General features: G+C 37.8%; 1 protein-coding gene across 4 annotated transcripts in view; it reads left to right on the top strand.

Annotated features, from left to right (window-relative positions):
- PCSK5 (proprotein convertase subtilisin/kexin type 5) overlaps nucleotides 1-21,611 on the top strand; it is a 470,026-nt gene that overhangs the window by 293,504 nt on the left and 154,911 nt on the right. For all 4 annotated transcript variants that reach the window (XM_007130098.4, XM_055087125.1, XM_007130100.4 and 1 more), the window contains exons 14-16: nucleotides 7,469-7,612; nucleotides 11,700-11,802; nucleotides 13,372-13,565. In XM_007130098.4, coding sequence (XP_007130160.1) covers nucleotides 7,469-7,612; nucleotides 11,700-11,802; nucleotides 13,372-13,565 — 441 coding nt within the window. The remainder of the gene's footprint in view (nucleotides 1-7,468; nucleotides 7,613-11,699; nucleotides 11,803-13,371; nucleotides 13,566-21,611) is intronic.

Below are 21,611 nucleotides of genomic sequence, written 5' to 3'. Positions count from 1 at the left end.
CTAGACAACCTTCACTTGTTCCTAATCTAGTTAGTTCCCAGGACCTTCCTCTCTCCTTCCCTCTTCTTTTCAGGCCAGGCTTACTGTTCATGCTATGGAGATGTGCTGTGTCATGGCGCTCAGGGGCAATGGCAGGCATGGTGACTGGACTGGGCTGCCCTGACCAAAGGGCAGCTCCCAGGAGATCCATCAGCATGTGTCACTATAGGGCTCTTACATCTCAAGAGATCCCAGAGAAATAAAACACTGTCCAAACGTGGCAGTTGTGTACCAACAGGGGTGCAGTCTAGGGTACAGACGTAAGGGGTGCATTATCTATTGATAATTTAAGACAGTTATAAAAGTGACTCTTTATTATCACCATCCTAAAGAATGTCAGTGATAAAATGCTCCTCCCCACAAGCATAGACTGCCCCTAGGGACATACTAATGGTAGACCTGGGGTTGGTGTGCAAGCATGAGAGGCTAACATAAATCTCTCTGCCCTCAAGGAGTTCAGAGTCTATCTAGAGTTTACTGTGATTATCTGTGTTAAAAGCTCTCTGCAGTACTCCAGATCATGTAGAGTTGTCCATTTCATATCGTTGGCTTCTCCTTATACTGTTTAAATGTTTGCGTTTAACCCCAGTCACCTCCAGTCATCTTAGAGAGGTTCTTTTGTGTCAGGAGAGAGACACGTTGGTGTGCAAGCATGAGAGGCTAACATAAATCTCTCTGCCCTCAAGGAGTTCAGAGTCTATCTAGAGTTTACTGTGATTATCTGTGTTAAAAGCTCTCTGCAGTACTCCAGATCATGTAGAGTTGTCCATTTCATATTGTTGGCTTCTCCTTATACTGTTTAAATGTTTGCGTTTAACCCCAGTCACCTCCAGTCATCTTAGAGATGTTCTTTTGTGTCAGGAGAGACACCCTAATGCTCTACAGCCTGGGGTCAGGAGGCTTTAATAGAAACACATGGTCTCCGTGTATCCTTTCTTCAACCAACCTTTCAGTTCGGAATTAGACACAACTTTGAAAAGGGACTTTTACTTTTCTCTGTGTGTTTGTGTGTTTCTATCATTGTTTCTATGGTGTACAGTCCTCTAATTAAATGAGGGGTTTCTTTAGTAAACTACTCGAAATTCAGTTGGAGACATAGAATCTTCTAGCCCAATTAAATGGTAGAATCATTCCCAAGTATGGAGGTTCCTGGCTCTAAACTGAGTTTATATTTGTATATTATTTCTCCCCATTTGCTTATTATTAAAACACACACTAAGGATTTTTGGAGGGGTTTTTGTTGTTGTTTTTGTTTCACTGCATATTAAATCTATCTTGGGTTTTCTATCTTGGGCAGATTGCATCTAAGTGTTAGCAAGTAGAATGGATTTTTTCTCATTCTACATTTACACTGCTATTTTTCACAAGATGTTGCAGTATCCATTGCAAAGTCTGCTATAGAATTTAGCAAATGGAAAAGTGATAGGGGAGGGAAAAATTGATGGCCCAAATATGGCAGCATTTGATGTGAATTGTGGCAGAGATCCTAAGGAAATAAAATTACATAATAAGTGAAAAATAAAGAGATAAACTGCCCAGCGGGCTTATGATGTACTTCAGAAATGGCACCAAGGGAAATAATCAGTTATGAGTCAGCACTCTTTAAACATTTACAAGGGTAAACTTTTAGATAAAATCATCTTAAGCTAAATGGACCAGGTTTTAGAGTAACTGACATAGCGTCCTTGTATTATGTGTTCCATTTGTGCACTTGAGAGATGCCATAAGGAAAATAGGTTCTCTTTTGCATTGCTACCTAAAGGCAGTCAGATTGGTCATTAATTTCAGGTAGTCATTCATTTCTTGACACTACTTGAAATTCTGAGACTGAACAACACCCTAATTATGACTAGGATAGTCATTAACAAGTGAGTCCAAAGAAAACCTGGCAGAGGGCAAACCAAATATAAACCAGTGTGCTGGCCCGATGCAGATGTCAGAAAACAATGAATGTGGCCCAGAATATGTTCATTTTTAAACTTCAAGTTCCTAAACTCCTAGAAATGACAAGGAAGGCAGAATTATCTAATAGTTTAAGAATGCAAGATTTGGATAATTTTTTTTAATTGAAGGATAATTGAAATATTAGTTTCAGGTGTACAACTGTATGATTTGATATTTGTATATATTGTGAAATGATCACCACAGTAAGTCTAGTTAACATCCATCACCTCACATAGTTACAAAATTTTTTTTCTTGTGATGAGAATTTTTAAGATACACTGTTTTAACAACTTTGAAATATACAGTACACTACTGTTAACTATGCTCACCATGCTGTACATTACATCCCCAGGACTTATATGTTTTTTAACTGGAACTTTGTATCTTTTGACCCCCTTCACCTATTTCACCCACCCCCTACCTACCCCCTGCCTTTGGCAACCACCAATCTGTTCTGTGTATCTATGATTTCTGTCTTTTACTTTTTGTATTTTATTTTTTTAAGACTTCACATGTAAGTGAGATCATAAAGTATTTGTCTTTTTCTGTCTGACTTACTTCACTTAGGAAGGTCCATCCATGTTTTCACACAAGGCAAGATTCCCCTTTTTATGGCCCAGTAATAGTGTGTGTGTGTGTGTGTGTGTGTGTGTGTGTGTGTGTGTGTGTGTGTGTGTGTACATATATACACATATATTTTCTTTACCCATTCATCCATCAGTCAACATTTGGGTTGCTTCCTTGTTTTGGCTATAGTAAATAATGCTGCAGTGAACATGTGGGTACATGTAACTTAAAGAGTTAGTGTCTTTCTTTTGTTTTTCAGATAGATAACCAGAAGTGGAATTGCTGGATCATATGGTAGTTCTATTTTTAATTTTTTGAGGAAATTCCATAATCTTTTCCAGAGAGGCTGTACCAATTTACATTCCCACCAACAGTGCACAAGGGTTCCCTTTTCTCCACATCCTCACCAATATTTGTTTTTTTGATAATAGTCATTCTAACAGGTGTAAGGTAATAGTTCATTGTGGTTTTGATTTGCATTTCCCTGATGATTAGTGATGCCGAGTGCCTTTTCATGTTGGCCATCTGTATGTATTCTTTTGCAAAATGTTTATTTAGATCCTCTGCCCATGTTTCAATCAGATTGTTTTTCTGCTATTGAGTTGTATGAGATCTTTACATATTTTGGATATTAACCCCTTACCAGATATATGATTTGCAAATAGTTTCCATAGGTTACCTTTTCATTTAGTTGATGGTTTCCTTTGCTGTGCAGAAGCTCTACAGTTTGATGTAGTCCCACTTATTTATTTTTGCATTTGTTCCCTTTGCTTTTGTTGTCAAATACAAAAAATCATTCCCAAGATCAGTGTCAAAGAGTTTACCACCTAGGTTTTCTTCTAGAAGTTTTATGGTTTCAGGTCTTACATTCAAATCTTTAAGCCATTACGAGTTAGTTTTTGTGCATGGTGTTAGACAGTGGTCCAGTTTTTCTAACACCATTTATTGAAGACTGCCTTTTCCCCATTTTGTATTCTTGGCTCCTGTCATAAATCAATTAACCCTATATGTGTGGGTTTATTTCTGGGTTTGCTATTCTGTTTCATTCATTTATGTGTCTGTTTTTATGTCAATACCATACTGTTTTGATTATTATAGCTTTGTAGTATAGTTTGAAATCACGGAGCATGATACCTCCGGCTTTGTTCTTCTTTCTCAAGATTGCTTTGGCTATTTGGGGTGTTTTGTGGGTCCATAAAAATTTTAGGTTTGTTTGTTCTATTTCTGTGAAAAATGCCTTTGGAATTTTCCTAGGGATTACATTGAATCTGTAGATTGCTTTGGGTAGTATGGACATCTTTACAATATTCTTCTAATTTATGACCATGGAATATCTTTCCATTTATTTGTGTCTTCAATTTATTTCATCAATTTCTTAACAGTTTTCAGTGTACATCTCTCTCACTTTCTTGGTTAAATTTATTCCTAGGTATTTTATTCTTTTGCTGCAGTTGTAAATAGGATTGCTTTCTTAATTTCTCTGATAGTTCATCTTTAGTGTAAAGAAATGCAACAGATTTTTGTATACTGATTTTGTATCTTGAAACTTTTCTGAATTTGTTGCTTAGTTCTAAGTTTTTTGGTGGAGTCTATATATAATAGTAACAGTTTTACCTCTTTCTAACTTGGATGCCTTTTATTTCTTTTTCCTGCCTACATCCTTGTTCCTGATTTATTATGTTGATGTATGTTCCCCCTATAACCACTTTGTTGAGTCTTTATCATAAATGGACGTTGGATTTTGTCAATGCTTTTTTGCATCTATTGAGAAAATTATATGAGTTTTATCCTTCATTTTGTTACTGTGTCAAATCACATTGATTTACAGATGTTGAAACATCCTTTCATCCCTGAAATAAATCCTATTTGATCATAATGTATGATCCTTTTAATGTATTGTTGTATTCAGTTTGCTAATATTTTGTCGAGGATTTTTGCATCTATGTTTATCAGTGACTTTCTTTTCTTGTGGCATCCTTGTCTGGTTTTGATATCAGGGTAATACTGGCCTCAAAAAATGAGTTTGGAAGTATTCCTTCCTATTCTGTTTTTTGGAAGAGCTTGAGAAGGATTGATATTAATTCTTCTTTAACTGTTTGGTAGAATTCACCAGTGAAGGTGTCTAATCTTGGACATTCCTTTGTTGGGAAGTTTTTGATTATTGATCCTTATAGTAATTGGTCTGTTCAAATCTTCACTTTCTTCATGATTCAGTCTTGGGTAGTGTATGTTTCTAGGAATTTATCCATTTCTTATAGGTCCTCCAATTTGTTGGATATAATTGCTGATAGTAGTCTTTTATGATCCTTTGTAATTTTCTGGTATCAGTTAAAATGTCTCCTCTTTCATTTCTGATTTTGAGTCTTCTCTCTCTTCTTCTTGGTGAGGCTACCTAAAGGTTTGCCAATTTTGTTCAGAGTCTTAGGGGACCCGTGAGCCTAAGCCACACTGGCCACCAGAGCCAGCAAACTAGAGGTGTCCCCTAGGTGCCAGGTGAGAGTACAAGCTCCTTTCTTGTTGGTACCAGCAAGCCGGAGCAGGCCAAGGGAGAACACACAGATGGCTCCAGTGAGCCTCCACGTTTGGACAGTATTCAGTAGGCCCTTTTCTATATGTTAAATTAGACGCCTGACCCTCAGCCAGTGCTTTAAGATAAGCAAATAAGCCTTTTTCACGGAAAGTCTGGGTGCTTTTCAGTCGACTGCCTATGCACAGCACCCTGGAGTGAGGGTCCACGCAGGTGAGCTCTTTAAGAACTGCTCAGTTCACTACGGTCTTATGGGTCTTGTGGACCCAAGCCCCTTTGGGTTTCAAAGCTACATGGTTTGGGGGCTCATCTCTCAGGTGCAGGTCTTAAAAGTTGTGGTACCCAATGTGGTGCTCAAACCTTTCACTCCTCAGGGAGAAGCTGGGGGTTTTTGAGTCCCCTCTCGATTGTGGGTTGTAGCACTGGGGGGTGGGGTTTATGGTAAGATGCATCTAAGCCTCTCCTACCCATTTTGATCTGGGGTTTTCTTGTTTGCCTGATGCGTAGGAGCCACTCAATTAGTTTGGGGGTGTTTTTCCAGAAGAAATTGTTCCATATGTGGCTATAGATTCAGCAAGTTTATGGAAAGCAGTGAATTCAGGATCTTCCTATATTACCATCTTAAATCAGAACCCCCAAATAGATTTTGATATCAGTCTGTCCTCTTACTGCCCTTGGGAAAGTTACCAACCTCTGTGCCTCAGTTTCCTCATCTATATATTGGGAATACAAGTACCTATTTCCCAGTTGTTGAGACCACTGAATGGAATAAAACTTAGTGTATAGTAAGCACTTATAGAAAATAAGCATCAATTTGATGGTGATTATAGATGCTCATAGATGAATCAGCAGACAACTGAAATTCATCACTCTCTGGGATGTGACAGAGCCCAACCCTAACCTTGCCTGGTTTCTCTGTATTAGGCCAAGGTGAGGAGGAGATCTAAGGTGGAGGGAGGGGTAGCCTACCTTCCTGCCAGCATATTTTCACGTTTTTAATGGTTTTGTCTTAAAACTTTTATTTTTCATATAAAAAAAAACCAAATTAAGCTTAATGGCCAGGAGACAGTTGTTTTCTGTTTGTTTACTTTTTGCATTAGAGAGAGACTTTAGTTTTATAAAGCTAAGAAATAAATGTATAAATGAGGACTAAACTAAAGCAAATGTTCCTTGAAAGCCTACCATCCAAAGGAGGTAAAACACTTCCCTCACATCTCCAAGCACCCTTGACCAGAAAATGCTCTATGACAGCACTGCCTAGTAGAACATTCTGCCAGTGGTAGAAATGTTTCCTGTATCTGTACTGTTCATCGTAGTGGCCACTAGCCACATATGGCTACTGAGCACTTGAAATGTGGTCTGAGGAACTGAAGTTTTAAATTTTAGTTAATTTAAATGGAAATAATATCCAAAGGTGGAGGGAGGGGTAGCCTACCTTCCTGCCAGCATATTTTCACGTTTTTAATGGTTTTGTCTTAAAACTTTTATTTTTCATATAAAAAAAAACCAAATTAAGCTTAATGGCCAGGAGACAGTTGTTTTCTGTTTGTTTACTTTTTGCATTAGAGACTTTAGTTTTATAAAGCTAAGAAATAAATGTAGAAATGAGGACTAAACTAAAGCAAATGTTCCTTGAAAGCCTACCATCCAAAGGAGGTAAAACACTTCCCTCACATCTCCAAGCACCCTTGACCAGAAAATGCTCTATGACAGCACTGCCTAGTAGAACATTCTGCCAGTGGTAGAAATGTTTCCTGTATCTGTACTGTTCATCGTAGTGGCCACTAGCCACATATGGCTACTGAGCACTTGAAATGTGGTCTGAGGAACTGAAGTTTTAAATTTTAGTTAATTTAAATGGAAATATCCAAATGGATCTAGTGGCTATCATTGGACAGCACATGTCTACAGGATAATGTAGTGATGTATTCTTAACATTTCAGGTGGAAAAAAGTAGTTGTTTTCTTTTTTTGATAAACAAGTCAGAAAATGCCAACAATTTTTTTAAATTTATGTAAGACCTTTATACCTAGAAAAAGAAGGCCTTCTGTAAAATTCTGGGATTCTCTTAAATGTCCATAATTTGAAACTCAGCCCTTGATCCAGAAATCTGAGATGTGTTTGTTTCTCACACACACACGAAATGCTGATTAATTAAGGTGTAGCCTATGTTTGGTGCTCAGTAAATATGTGGTATGTGAATTATTAAATAGTTAACTCTGCAAGTATTGGAAAATGCGTTTCTAGCCCTGTATCTGATGCAACAATTCATATGAATCTGTTTCCCACAATTCTTCTACTCTTGCTTTTTCCTCAGTGAGAAGGAATTAAAGAAATTATAAAGCTAAAGAGGAAATGTTTGGTCATAATATGCTTTCATTATTTCCCAAGGTAAATTGAAAGAATGGTCTTTGGTCCTCTATGGCACCTCCGTGCAGCCATACTCACCCACCAATGAGTTTCCTAAAGTGGAACGTGTCCGGTATAGCCGTGTTGAAGACCCCACTGATGACTATGGGACAGAGGATTATGCAGGTGAGCTGGCTTCCAGTGGGGAGGTAGGCTAAGGAAAGAAAGCTCATGCATCATTCCCCCAAAGAGATAAACTTCTACTCATATTCTGATATATTTTATTCCATCTTCCTTTCTATCCCTTAAATATTGGTATGTGTACATTCAGGTATTCAAATATTCATGTTTTTTTCTTCAAAGCTAAAATCACACTGTATATAGAACATTCTTTTTTTTTCCATTAAAGGTATCATTAAGAGCATATTTCCCTGTTGTCAAGTATCCTTAGAACACATATTTAAAAGGCAGCATAATAGTCCATCCTGTGATTGTACTGTAATATATTTAATCCATAACCTGGGATGTGTAGTTTGCTTAGAGTTTTATACTATTTTAAATAAGGTTTCAATGAATATCATTATCGGTTTTTGACTATGTCTTTAAAATTGAGTTCTAAGAATTACTGCATCAAAGGGAATCATCAGTTTTAGGGCTTGGATATGGTTTGTCATGTTGCTTTCCAGACAAGATATACCAGTCTGCACTGTGACCACTGTGTGAGTGTTTACTACACTCATTCCTGCCAGCGTTAAGTGGAAAGAAAAAAGTAAAAAAAGAAAGAAAAGAACATGTTTAAATTTTTATAGCTTTGATTGCTAGTTACTACACTCATTCCTGCCAGCGTTAAGTGGAAAGAAAAAAGTAAAAAAAGAAAGAAAAGAACATGTTTAAATTTTTATAGCTTTGATTGATTGCTAGTAAATCTAAACAACATTTTTTCCTTTGTGTTCTCTGAATGAAATATCTTTTACTCACTTTTCTATTCAAAGTGGCAGCAATTTGTTTATTTATAAAAACTCTTTGTATGTTATTGACTCTCACATTGTCTCATATTTGCTGAAAACAGTTTCTCTGTTATCACTTGCTTCCGAAATGTACTTTTTGTTTTGTGTTGTTTTGAGAGAAAAAGAAAATTGGAGAGCAGAGTTTATAGTTTTAGATAACATTTGTAATTTCTTTTTTACAGAATGTTTATTCTTTAAAATCAGCTAAATATTCACATGGATTATTTTTTGTAACCTTTGGTTTTTAATATATATTGTGAAGTGAAGTTCTGTATTTTCCAAACAGACTAACATCAATAACTGAGTTGCCATCCTTTCTTTTATTAGTTTAGGATGTTTCCTTTATAACAGTATGGTAAGTTCTTATACCAGGTCTCTTCTGGTACCATCTTTTCCAATTCACCAATCTAATAATTCTTGATCCAGTAGCACCCACACTGTATTTTAATATCTGTTGAATGTCTACTTCTTGTTCTCATAGCAATTCTTAAATCCCCCTTTAAAAATCTCATTGAAATTTAGTTTGAATTTACCTGCTATCTCATGGGAAGAACTGTTTTTACAATATACAGTCTTTCCATCCAAAACATAGACCATGTCCCATTTTACTGAAATCTTTTAATTTTATGTAGTGTTATTCTTGTAGTGTTATTTCTAAGTATTTTGGGTCTTGTTGCTACTGTAGTGGAAAATATTCCATATTTTCTAACTATTATATGCTGGTATCAGGGATATTTGTTGGCTATTGTGTGTTTATCTTACATCTGGCCATTTTGCTTGACTTTATTAATTTGTATGTTTTAGAGTTGATATTCTGGGGCAGTTAGGTACTGTAGCCATATCATCTGCAAATTATTTTTTCTCTTTCCCAGTGTATTTCTGATTCCTGTCTTGTTGCATTGGCTACCACTTCCAGCAGCATTCAGTCCTTCTGGGATATCATATATAACACTTAATGAACAAAGCTTCTCCTAATGGAGAACTGTTTGTAAATAGCAGTTTAACATACCTTTAGACAGGAACTTTTTTTTTTTTCTTGCTGCTCAGCTCTCTAAGATTCTTTTTCGTTAATCACTTTAACAGAGTATTTTAAATAATTATGCATTTGGTTCTTTTTATTCTAAATAGGTGATATCCCTGTGTCAATAATAAGCTTAGAGAATTCAGATCAATTGAGCTAACCAGAACTAGATTGTGTTCAATTTTTGTCTTATTTTGCTTTGAGCTTATAACATCATTACTACTGATGTTATAACCAGCAAACCATTTTGTCTTCTCTGATAGGAGAAAGTATATCTAAAAACATAAATGGAGTATAATAGTAATATATTACTATGTGCCTTATGGTATGTTTCCAATTCAAATTTTGGTAATGTTAAAATTCTGAACAGTTATACATCTTTGTGGTTTTTCTCACTATATCTCCAAAATGTCCACATTGGCACTTGTGAGAGAACAAAGACAGACAATTATTACCCAGCAACCTAAAATGCTAAATTGCATCTGGGACAGTGTAAGATTATGAAAGAAACAGCACAGCATGTGAACTTGCCATACACAGCTCTTTGGCACATATCAAGAATAAATGGTTTGGGTTGTTTTTTTTTAATTGTAGAAACCATCCAGTGAAAATTTAGGACCACCCATGATTCCTTTTCTTTGGAGCTGTGATTTTCACCTTCATTAAGAAGTCAGCCTCTCTAGAGGCACAGATGGCATTATCATAACCAGATCCCTGTACTGTTTCATCGAATTCCAGGGACTGTGGGACCCACAGCCGGGTGCACTTCAACCCTTACACAGCAGAGACACTCTCTCCTCATGTACCATAGCAGTCAGCTAAAATGTTCCAACTTGCACTAGCTGTGGAATTTAAAGATCAATTTTAAGGCTTTTGGGAAAATAGAGATAAACAGTGCTGTCAAATGACTGACTCATGATTAATCAGAAATATACTTCAAGTCTGTAGCATTTTGAAATAACTCATTTCCATTCAGATCCAAAGGTCATGATTTACTACCCCTAAGTAGGAGACCTGGACTAAGAATAAGAAGCAGGACTTCTGTTGATCCCAACTCTCCTAGCCATATGATACTGGACAAGCCACTGTAATTCTTGGAAAATCATTTTTATCTGTCAAATGATGGTGTTTGACTACTAGATTTTTCTCTAAGTCATTCCTCCCCACTTCTACCATTTTATGTTTCAATTCAGTAACTGTAGAACATAGTCCTACAATGACTAAAGGAGACCAAGTTTCAACAAAAATAAGTATGGCTCAAGACATTTCTGGTACCCTTGACTGACTTTTTGTGCATTTCATGCACCATGTTTATTGCTAGTTAAAATCATGGGTTTTCAATGGGAAAGAGCTTCAAGATTATGAGACCAAATCTCTCAAAATATGGAAAACAAGAAAAAAAGGAGTTAGTCAAGCAAGCAAAATATCTATAACTAGCCCATGTCATTAGAAAACTTTTCATCAATCACAAAATAGCTCCATCTTTCTGGCATTTTTTCTTTTTTTTTCTGCCTGTGCAAAGAATACACAGCAAGAGAGATTGGGAACCTTCATCCCAGGTCTGGAATTCTTTAAGCATGCTTGCATCTTTCTTTAAAATGTGTGTGTAGTTTTCTTTTGTTGAGCTGCCCATTAGCCTATGGGTAGGATGCAATTTTAAATCTATTATCTGTGCCTGAAGTACCTGCTTTGTAATCCAAAATGAGATGCGGATAAAATTGTACCAGATGCCATAATGATGTTTCTTTCTGGCTCCAGTATCTCAGAGGTATTCAGTGGCTTTAATGGCCTTGGATGAGAGAGACAATCTGGTCAGGGCATTGAATAATAACTCTTTTTTCCTTTCTGTCAACAGCTTAAATTCTCATTTTTCTATCCGACATTTTTATCATTATGCATATTTAATTGCAATCAGTTTTTTTCTAGTTGCTGCAATGGCACTGTTCTTTTGAATTCTGAATTAATTGTCTTCTCCCACAAGGCAACCATATGTGTGCTTTGAAGACCAGGCCCTGACTAGGATTTACATGCTTGATTCTTAGGTAATTCAGGTTTTCCCCAAAAAAGTCAAGAGTTCACTCTGGGCTTACAGCCACATTGAACATTACTCCACCTCACTGCATTAGAAACTCTTAAAGAAAACCCTCACTGCCTAAGGGAGAAAAACACCTATTTATAATTCAAGGTAAAGCTTACCTGCTTTAAAATCATTTTTTCCAAGTGTTGTTCTGATTTCTTTTGGAAGGTCCCTGTGACCCTGAGTGCAGTGAGGTGGGCTGTGATGGGCCAGGACCGGACCACTGCAATGACTGTTTGCACTACTACTACAAGCTGAAGAACAACACCAGGTAAGAGAGAAGCCACATCAGACCCCCTGAAGCACACCCCCTGGTGTTCCTGGGAGCTCCCACAGGGTCACCACAGGCAGTGTGTTCCATGTTCTCCCACCAGGACCAAAGCCCAGAAGAGATGCTGCTGCCCCTCCACCCCGTCCCCCCACCTTCTTGCATCATTCAGAACGGTGAAACTGATACTGAATTACAAAACATCAAATGGACCTGTAGGCTAGGAAACTGCAAACGTCTTTTCTCACATTTCAAAGGATGATGGGGAGGGACTAGCTATGCACATGCCTGGTCTTCCCCTCTAGACCTTTCTATCCCTTTGATGTCTGATGCCACAGCTGCATTTGCCCTTCATGAAAATGCCAGTACACAAGCCAAATGGATGCTTTCCTGAATTCCCCAAAGTGTAAGCCCTCCATGTGGCAAAGCTGCTGGCCCCTGCGTGTTCTCACTACTCCACTCTGGGCACTGAGACAGGCCTGCTTGGACCCTGTGCTTCTGAGCCCCTGGCTTCTGACTCAAGCAGATATGTACCCACAGGGAGGGCCATGGAACAGTGACTGCCCATCAGAGGCCGTGCTCTTCCAGGCGTTGTCTCTCTCATCCCTACCACCTCCCCCTCCTCTTTCAGGAGGAAACTCATAGGGAGCCAATTTGCGGTGCATCCATACTCCAGTCACCCAGGCGTGGTCCTGTTCCTGTCACATCCATGCTGGAATTTCAATTCCTTAAAGGGAATATAAAATTAAATTTTAAAAATGTCTAAAAAAATTTTTTTAATTAAAAAGAATAAATTCCTTAAAGGGAAAGCCCCTTGGCTACCTCAGCCCCTCTCATTAGCTCCTACACTTAGCAAATGCCTGATGTTTAATTGGTACTCAGTAAGTACTTGTTAAATGAATACATATAAGCCCAGATCTTCAGTTATGGGCAAGCAAGGTAGTCATTTTTTTGTTTACCATAAACAACATAAATTTAAATTTTTCTTTTTTTTTTTTTGGCCACACCGCACAGCTTGCAGGATCTCAATTCCCCAACCAGGGACTAAACCCAGGCCACAGCAGTGAAAGCCTGGAATCCTAACCACTAGGGAACTCCCTAAATATATTTATATTAATTTAGACAGTAGCATACAACCACCATCACCCTCACCACCCATACACACAGGATTCATATGACAAACACAACAATAGAAGTAACCCCTTATTAGGGCCTTTTTGCATAAAATCATGGCTTGCACATGTTTTCCCTTCAACCCAACAGCACAACCTTCTTGTTGAGACTCAGTTTCTAACCATCATCCCCTTTAAAGAGCTAGACCCGAACTGGAAGATGGTTTGGACCAAGACATGCCTTACTTGGTGGACTTGGTATTATGTAACCGCAGTGCTACGTCAGCACCCTACATAGGAGAAGGCTTTAACCAACAGAATTTGGCCCTTTGGATGTGGTGTTACCATCATGGTTAAAAAGGATTTTGAGAGTGAGGACAGCTATGTGCTCAGCACCTCACTCACTCAGGACTGAATCTCTGGTGACACTGCCCTTCTTTCTTATCATTCCACAACGCAGGATCTGTGTCTCCAGCTGCCCCTCTGGCCACTACCACGCTGACAAGAAGCGATGCAGAAAGTGTGCCCCCAACTGCGAGTCCTGCTTTGGGAGCCACGGGGACCAGTGCCTGTCCTGTAAATATGGATACTTCCTGAATGAGGAAACGAACAGTTGTGTCACTCACTGCCCTGATGGATCGTATCAGGACACCAGTGAGTTGATTCCAAAATTTGGTTTTTAGAGAGGAAATGTAAGGTTTTCACTTGATTGATCTTGGGAGGGATTGTCCTCCTCCATGAAATCTGGGCCTTGCTTAACATCAAACAGGATCTAGCCAGTTTTTAAGAGAACACTTTACAATTGTTTTGTGGAAATGAATTTGTAGAAAAATTTGCAAAAAAATAATTTATGTAAAAATGCCTATAACTAACTGAATCTGGGGATGAGCCCGAGGACCCCTTGAAGCAGTGACTTGCTAGGAGGACCCACAAGACTCAGTATATCACTGTACTCATGAACTCACAATTATGACTTATTACAGTAAAAGGTTACAGAGTAAAATCAGCGAAGGGAAAAGGCACATGGGACAAAGTCTGGAGGAAACCAGGTGCAAGTTTTCAAGAGTTTTCATCCAGTGGAGTGACACAGGATACATTTCATTCCCCCAGCAACAATCTGTGACAACATGTATGAAATGTCATCTACCAGGGAACCTCCCTAGAGTCTCAGGACCCGGGGTTGTTATTAGGGTCTGGTTATGAAGGCACCCTGTGCCTGGTACATACCAAAATTCCAGACTCCTAGAAGGAAAGCTGGTATTCAATGCAAACCATATTGTTTGTACACACCGTTTAGGCTCCATGAGCCACTCTTGTCAGGGTGGCAGGAAACTTCATAAAATCCAACTTCGCAGATGTCAGCCATGGGCCAACCTTATAAGGAAAGCAGCCAGGCCTGCTCTTTTCTGCGCACTAAGCAAAGGAAGCAGGCCCCTATATGATATCAACAAGGTTAAAAACGTGACCTTCATGTAAATAGAGAATGGAAATATGTCAATGACTTACTTAACCCATTAATGAGGAAAACTACAAGGTGATAAGTGGGTTCAAAGACTATCAGGTATCTTAGTCCACCAGGAAAGGCAAAATGAAGTCCATTTGCTGAGTTAGAGACAAAACTGAATAATATCCTGCATGGCAATACAATTAGAATTTTTGGGGGGTTATTTTTTCAAATGGACAGAAATCATTTGGAACTTTATCAAACAAAAATCTGTAAATTAACATGTGGCTTCACAGAATGTGGGCGCTAATCAAATGTCATTAGTGAACAGACAAAGGTACATTGCCTAGAGAATTACATAATCCTTGGGTATACCTCTTTTTGACAGTGTTCTGGTATGGCCCCAACAAGGGCTGCAGGTATCTTTTGCTGTATTTCTGAGCTCTGGATAATTTATCTGAACAAGAGTTTTTTAAAAAAAAAAAAAAAACAGGAAAGAATTTTGAAGTGGATACTTTTGCTACTTAACAAGTCAAATTCACTCTTGAGTCAAAGGCAGGCTTTTCTCTCTGAGGGAGATGGGGCTCTTGGCTTACCCTTTAGAGCAATAGGGACGGGTTCCCCAGTAGCTTTTATTTTCCCCAATGTGATGAAGAAAGGGAAAAATGAGAATGGGGAGGGAACCTAAGGGATCAGAAATAAGTAGTATTCCTTGAAGAAAAAATTCAAAATTCAATCATCAGGAAGGCTGAGCCTTGGAAAAGATGCCAGGAGAGGTCACAAGCCAACCACCACCGCCGCCCTCCCGGACCCCAGGAGTGGTCATGAGCTGCTTAAGCCACCATGGTGTACTCCGGGGGCGCACCTCAGCTGCCACCGCCACCAAGAACCCCAGGAATGGCACCAGCCATCACATCTGCACACCCCATATTAAGGGGCTAATGATCAGCACATGCTGAGGAAAGAGGCAACAGGCATCTCTACTAAAAACAGCCCTCACACCAAATATATTAAACCCACACAAGCTACACAGGGATGCCCCCACATATAAATAGCCCTCCAAGACCACAGTAGATAATTGTTTCTCCTAAACGCACAGAGTAAGAGACATGTAAGTAAAATAAAGTAGGAGAGGGACCGCTCACAGTTAAAAGACCAAGAGAATTCCCCTGAAAGAACAAACAATGAAACAGACCTCTTCAGTCTAACAGACACCAATTTCAAAAAGGAGATAATGAAAACACTGAAGGAATTAAGAAAGGCTATCGGCAGAAATGCAGAGTACTGTAAAAACGAATTAGAAACTATAAATAGGAACCAAGAAAAATTAGAAAACTCATTTGCAGAGACAAAACTGAGCTAAAGGCATGAATAGCAGAATGAATAACGCAGAAGAATGAGTAAGTGACCTGGAAGATAGAATAATGGAAATCACCCAATCGGGACAGCAGACAAAGCCAAATGAAGAAAAAAAAATGAAAGCAATATAAGAGACCTATGGGATAATATAGAGCATGCCAATCTATGCATAATAGGGATTCCAGAAGGGGAAGAAAGAGAAAGGGGGATCAAAAATGTAATTGAAGAAATTATGGCTGAAAACTTCCCAAACCTAAAAAAGGAAACAGATATCCAGATACAGGAAGCACAGAGGGTCCGAAACAAGATAAGCCCAAACAGACCTAGACCAAGACATATTATAATTAAAATGGCAAAAGTTAGAGAGGATTGTAAAGGCAGCAAGAGAAAAACAAAGAGTTAATTACAAGGGAACCCAGATAGAATAATGGAAATCACCCAATCGGGACAGCAGACAAAGCCAAATGAAGAAAAAAAAATGAAAGCAATATAAGAGACCTATGGGATAATATAGAGCATGCCAATCTATGCATAATAGGGATTCCAGAAGGGGAAGAAAGAGAAAGGGGGATCAAAAATGTAATTGAAGAAATTATGGCTGAAAACTTCCCAAACCTAAAAAAGGAAACAGATATCCAGATACAGGAAGCACAGAGGGTCCGAAACAAGATAAGCCCAAACAGACCTAGACCAAGACATATTATAATTAAAATGGCAAAAGTTAGAGAGGATTGTAAAGGCAGCAAGAGAAAAACAAAGAGTTAATTACAAGGGAACCCCCATTAGGCTATCAGCTGATTTCTCTAAAGAAACATTGCAGGCCAGAAGCGAGTGGCAAGATATATTCAAAGTCCTGAAAGGGAAAGAAAATCTGCAACCTAGGATACTCTACCCAGCAAGATTATCATTTAGAAAAGAAGGAGAGAGAAAGAATTTCTCAGACAAGCAAAAACTAAAGAATACAGCAGTACTAAACTGATCCCCAAAGAAATATTGAAAGGTCTTCTCTAAATAGAAAAGAACTAAAACTCTATAGGAAAGAGAAAATCACAACTGGAAAGTAAATCACTTAAATAAGCCAGACACAGATTTTTTTTAAAAAAATCAAAAAATTTCTGTGAAAGTGATGATAACCATAATGAACAGCAAAAGGATGAAGATGTAAAAGAAGACATCAAAATCATAAAATGTGGGGAAGGAGAGTAAAAAATGTAGATTTTTTTCCTCTTATAATGTGTTTGAGCCTATATGACTCCCAGTCTAAGGCAAGTAGATATAGGAAGGGGTTAACATACTTGAAAAACAGGCTAAGCACAAATCAAAAAACGTACAGTAGATTCATAAAAGCCAAAAAGAAGAACGTAAGTATAATACAAAAGAAAATTATCAAACCACAAGAGGAAAAAGGGACAAAAAAAATATATAAAGTCAAGCAAGTAGATATAGGAAGGGGTTAACATACTTGAAAAACAGGCTAAGCACAAATCAAAAAACGTACAGTAGATTCATAAAAGACAAAAAGAAGAACGTAAGTATAATACAAAAGAAAATTATCAAACCACAAGAGGAAAAAGAAAGGGACAAAAAAGAAATATAAAGTCAATGGGAAAACAAGGTTTAACATGGCAATGAATACATATCTATCAATAATTACCTTAAATGTCAATGGACTAAATGCTCCAATCAAAAGACAGAGTGGCAGATTGGATAAAAAGCAAGAGCCTACAATATGCCACCTACAAGAGATCCACTTTAGAGCAAAGGATACACATAAATTGAAAGTGAGGAGATAGAAAAAGATATTTAATGCAAATGGAATGACAAGAAAACAGGGGTCACAATACTCATATCAGACAAAATAGACTTTAAAACAAAGCCATAAAGAAAGATAAAGAAGGGCACTATATAATGATAAAAGGACCAATACAAGTAGAGGATGGAACACTTGTCAACATATGCATCTGATATAGGAGTACACAAATACAGAAAACAAATACACACATAAAAGGAGAAACTGACAGGAATACAATAATAGTAGGAGACTTTAACATCCTACTCACATCAATGGACAGATCTTCTAGACAGAGAATCAAAAAGGCAACCGAGATCCTGAATGATACAATAGAACAGTTAGACTTAATTGATATTTTCAGGACATTACATTCAAAAAAACCAGAATACACATTATTTTCAAATACACATAGAACATTCTCTAGGATTGACTACATACTAGGGACAAAACAAGCCTCAACAAATTTAACAGTATAGAAATTATCTCAAGCATCTTTTCTGACCACAATGGCATGAAATTAACCACAGGAAAAGAAATTAGAGAAAAATGATGAAATGGAGACTAAACCATATGCTACTAAAAAACTAATGGGTCAGGGCTTCCCTGGTTGCGCAGTGGTTAAGAATCCGCCTGCCAATGCAGGGGACACGGGTTCGAGCCCTGGTCCAGGAAGATCCGACATACCGCAGAGCAACTGAGCCCGTGCGCCACAACTACTGAGCCTGCGCTCTAGAACCCATGAGCCACAACTACTGAGCAAGTGTGCTACACCTACTAAAGCCTGTGTGCCTAAAGCCTGCGCTCCACAACAAGAGAAACCACCACAACGAGAAGCCCGCACACCGCAATGAAGAGTAGCCCCCACTCGCGGCAACTAGAGAAAGCCCACCTGCAGTAACAAAGACCCAAAGCAGCCAAAAATAAATAATTTTTTTAAAAAACCAATGGGTCAACAATGAAATCAAAGAGGAAATTTTAAAATACCTTGAAACAAATGACAGTAAAAACAACCATACAAAATCTATGGGATGCAACAAAAGCAGTTCTTAAAATTCATAACGACACAGACCTTCCTCAAAAAACAAGAAAAATCTCAAATAAACAACCTAACCTACCACTTAAAAGAATCAGGAAAAGAAGAACAAACAAAACCTGAAGTCAGCAGAAGGCAGTAAATAATAAAGATCAGAGAGGAAATAAATAAAAAAGAGATTAAAAAATAACAGAAAAAAATCAATAAAACCAAGAACTGGTTCTTTGAAAGGATAAACAGACTGACAAACTTCTGGCCAGGCTCACGAGGAAGAAAAGAGAGAGAACCCAAATAAACAAAATAAGAAATGAATAACAAGACACAACAACTGATGCTGCAAAAATACAAAAAATCATAAGGCAATACTATGAACAATTATATGCCAACAAGTTCTACAACCTAGAAGAAATGGACAACTTTCTAGAAACAGAGCTCACCAAAATTGAATCAAGAGGAAGTAGATAATTTAAACAGACTGATCACTAGAAGTGCAATAGAATCTGTAATCTAAAAACTGCCTACAAACAAAAGTCCAGGACAGACGGCTTCACAGGTGAATTCTACCAAACACACAAAGAAGAATTTAATACAGATCCTTCTCAAACTCTTCCAAAAAAATTGAAGAGGAGGGAACACTCCCAAAGATATTCTATGAAGTCACCATCACCATGATACCAATAAAAGACAAAGGCACTGCCAAAAAAGAAAATTACAGGCCAATATCTTTGATTAATATAGATGCAAAAATTTTCAACAAAATGTTAGCAAAACAAATCCAGTAACACATGAGAAAACCATACTTCGAAAAGATACATGCACCCCAATGTGCACTGCAGCACTATTTACAATAGCCAAGACATGGAAGCAACCTAAATGTTCATCAACAGATGAATGGATATAGAAGATATGGTACATATATACGGTGGAATATTACTCAGCCATAAAAAAGAATGAAATAATGTCATTTTCAGCAACGTGGATGGACCTGGAGATTGTCATACTGAGTGAACTAAGTCAGACACAGAAAGACAAATATCATATGATATCACTTACGTGTGGAATCTTTTTAAAAAAATGATACACATGAACCTTTTTACAGAACAGAAACAGACTCACAGACTTAGAAAACGAACTTATGGTTACCGGGGAAAGGTGGGCAGGGGGAGGGATAGAGTGTGAGTTTGGGATTGACATGCACACAGTGCTATATTTAAAATAGATAACCAGCAAGGACCTACTGTACAGCACAGGGAACTATTCATCCCAAGTTCACAAGGATGGTTCAACATATGCAAATCAATGTGATGCACCACATAAACAAAAGAAAAGACAAAAAACACAAGATCATCTCAGTAGATGCAGAAAAGGCTTTTGACAAAATTCAACACCCATTTCTGATAAAAACTCTCCAGAGAGTAGGCACAAAGGGAACCTACCTCAACATAATAAAGGCCATGTACAACAAACGTACAGCTAACATCATACTCAATGGTGAAAAGCTCAAAGCATTTCCTCTAAAGTCAGGAACAATCCAAGGATGACCACTCTCACCACTTTTATTCAACCCAGTTTTGGAAGTCCTAGCCATGGAAATCATAGAAGAAAAAAAATAAATAAAAGGAATCCAAATTGGAGCAAGGACCTACTGTACAGCACAGGGAACTCTGCTTAATATTCTGTAATAATCTAAATGGGAAAAGAATTTGAAAAAGAATAGATACATGTATAACTGAATCACTTTGCTGTACACCGGAGACTAACACAACATTGTTAATCAACTATACTCCAATATAAAATAAAAATTTTAAGGGGGCGGTATAATAAAGGTATTTATGACAAACCCACAGCCAAGATAATACTCAGTTGTGAAAAGCTGAAAGCCTCCCCGCTAAAATCTGGAGAAGGACAGGGATGACCACTCTCATCTCTAGAGCTCATCAGTGAATTTGGTAAAGTTGCAGGATACAAAATTAATACACGGAAATCTGTTGCATTTCTATACACTAACAACGAAAGGTAAGAAAAATAAATTAAAGGAACAATCCCATTTACCATCACGTCAAAAAGATCAGACAAGAAAAAGAAATAAAAGGTATTCAAATTGGAAGGGAAGAGGTAAAGTTGTCATTATATGCTGATGACATGATTACATATATAGAAAGCCCTAAAGACGCCACAGAAAACTACTAGAACTGATCAACGAATTCAGCAAGGTAGCAGGATACAAGATTAGCATACAGAAACCAGCTGCATTTCTTTACACCAACAATGAATATCAGGAGGTGAATGTTAAAAAAAAACAATACCTTTCAAAGTTGCACCCCCAAAAATAAAAGACAGGAATAAACCTGACCAAGGAGGTGAAAGACTTATATGCTGAGAACTATAAAACATGTAATAAAGGAAAGTGAAGATGATTCAAAGAAATGTAAAGATATTCCATGCTCTTGGATTGGAAGAATTAGTATTGTTAGATAGAAAGCCCAGAGATAAATCCACGCACCTATGGTCACCTTATCTTTGACAAAGGAGGCAAGAATATACAACAGAGAAAAGACAGGCTTTTGTTAGAATGGCCATACTACCCAAAGCAATCTACAGATTTAATGTGATCCCTATCAAATTACCCATGAATTTTTTCACAGAACTAGAACAAATAATCCTAAAATTCATAAGAAACCATAAAAGACCCAGAATTGCCAAAGCAATCCTGAAGAAAAGAACAAAGCGGAGTCATAACCTATAAAACTCTTAGAGGAAAACAAAGGCAGAACACTCTTTGACATAAATCTCAGCAATATCTTTTTGGATTCATCTCCTAGAGTAACAGAAATAAAAACAAACACAAACAAATGGGACCTAATTAAACTCAAAAGCTTTTGTGCAGCAAAGGAAACCATAAACAAAATGAAAAGACAACCCACAGAATGGGAGAAATATCTGTAAATGATGTGACCGATAAGGGAATGGTCTCCAAAATTTACAGTTCATGCAGCTCAATATCAAAAAAACAAACAACCCAACCAAAAAATGGGCAGAAGGGCTTCCCTGGTGGCGCAGTGGTTGAGAGTC

This window comes from Physeter macrocephalus, chromosome 9 (genome assembly GCF_002837175.3).
Source record: "Physeter macrocephalus isolate SW-GA chromosome 9, ASM283717v5, whole genome shotgun sequence".
NCBI classification, from domain to species: domain Eukaryota; kingdom Metazoa; phylum Chordata; class Mammalia; order Artiodactyla; family Physeteridae; genus Physeter; species Physeter macrocephalus.
This window is presented reverse-complemented; position numbering and strand designations above follow the sequence as displayed.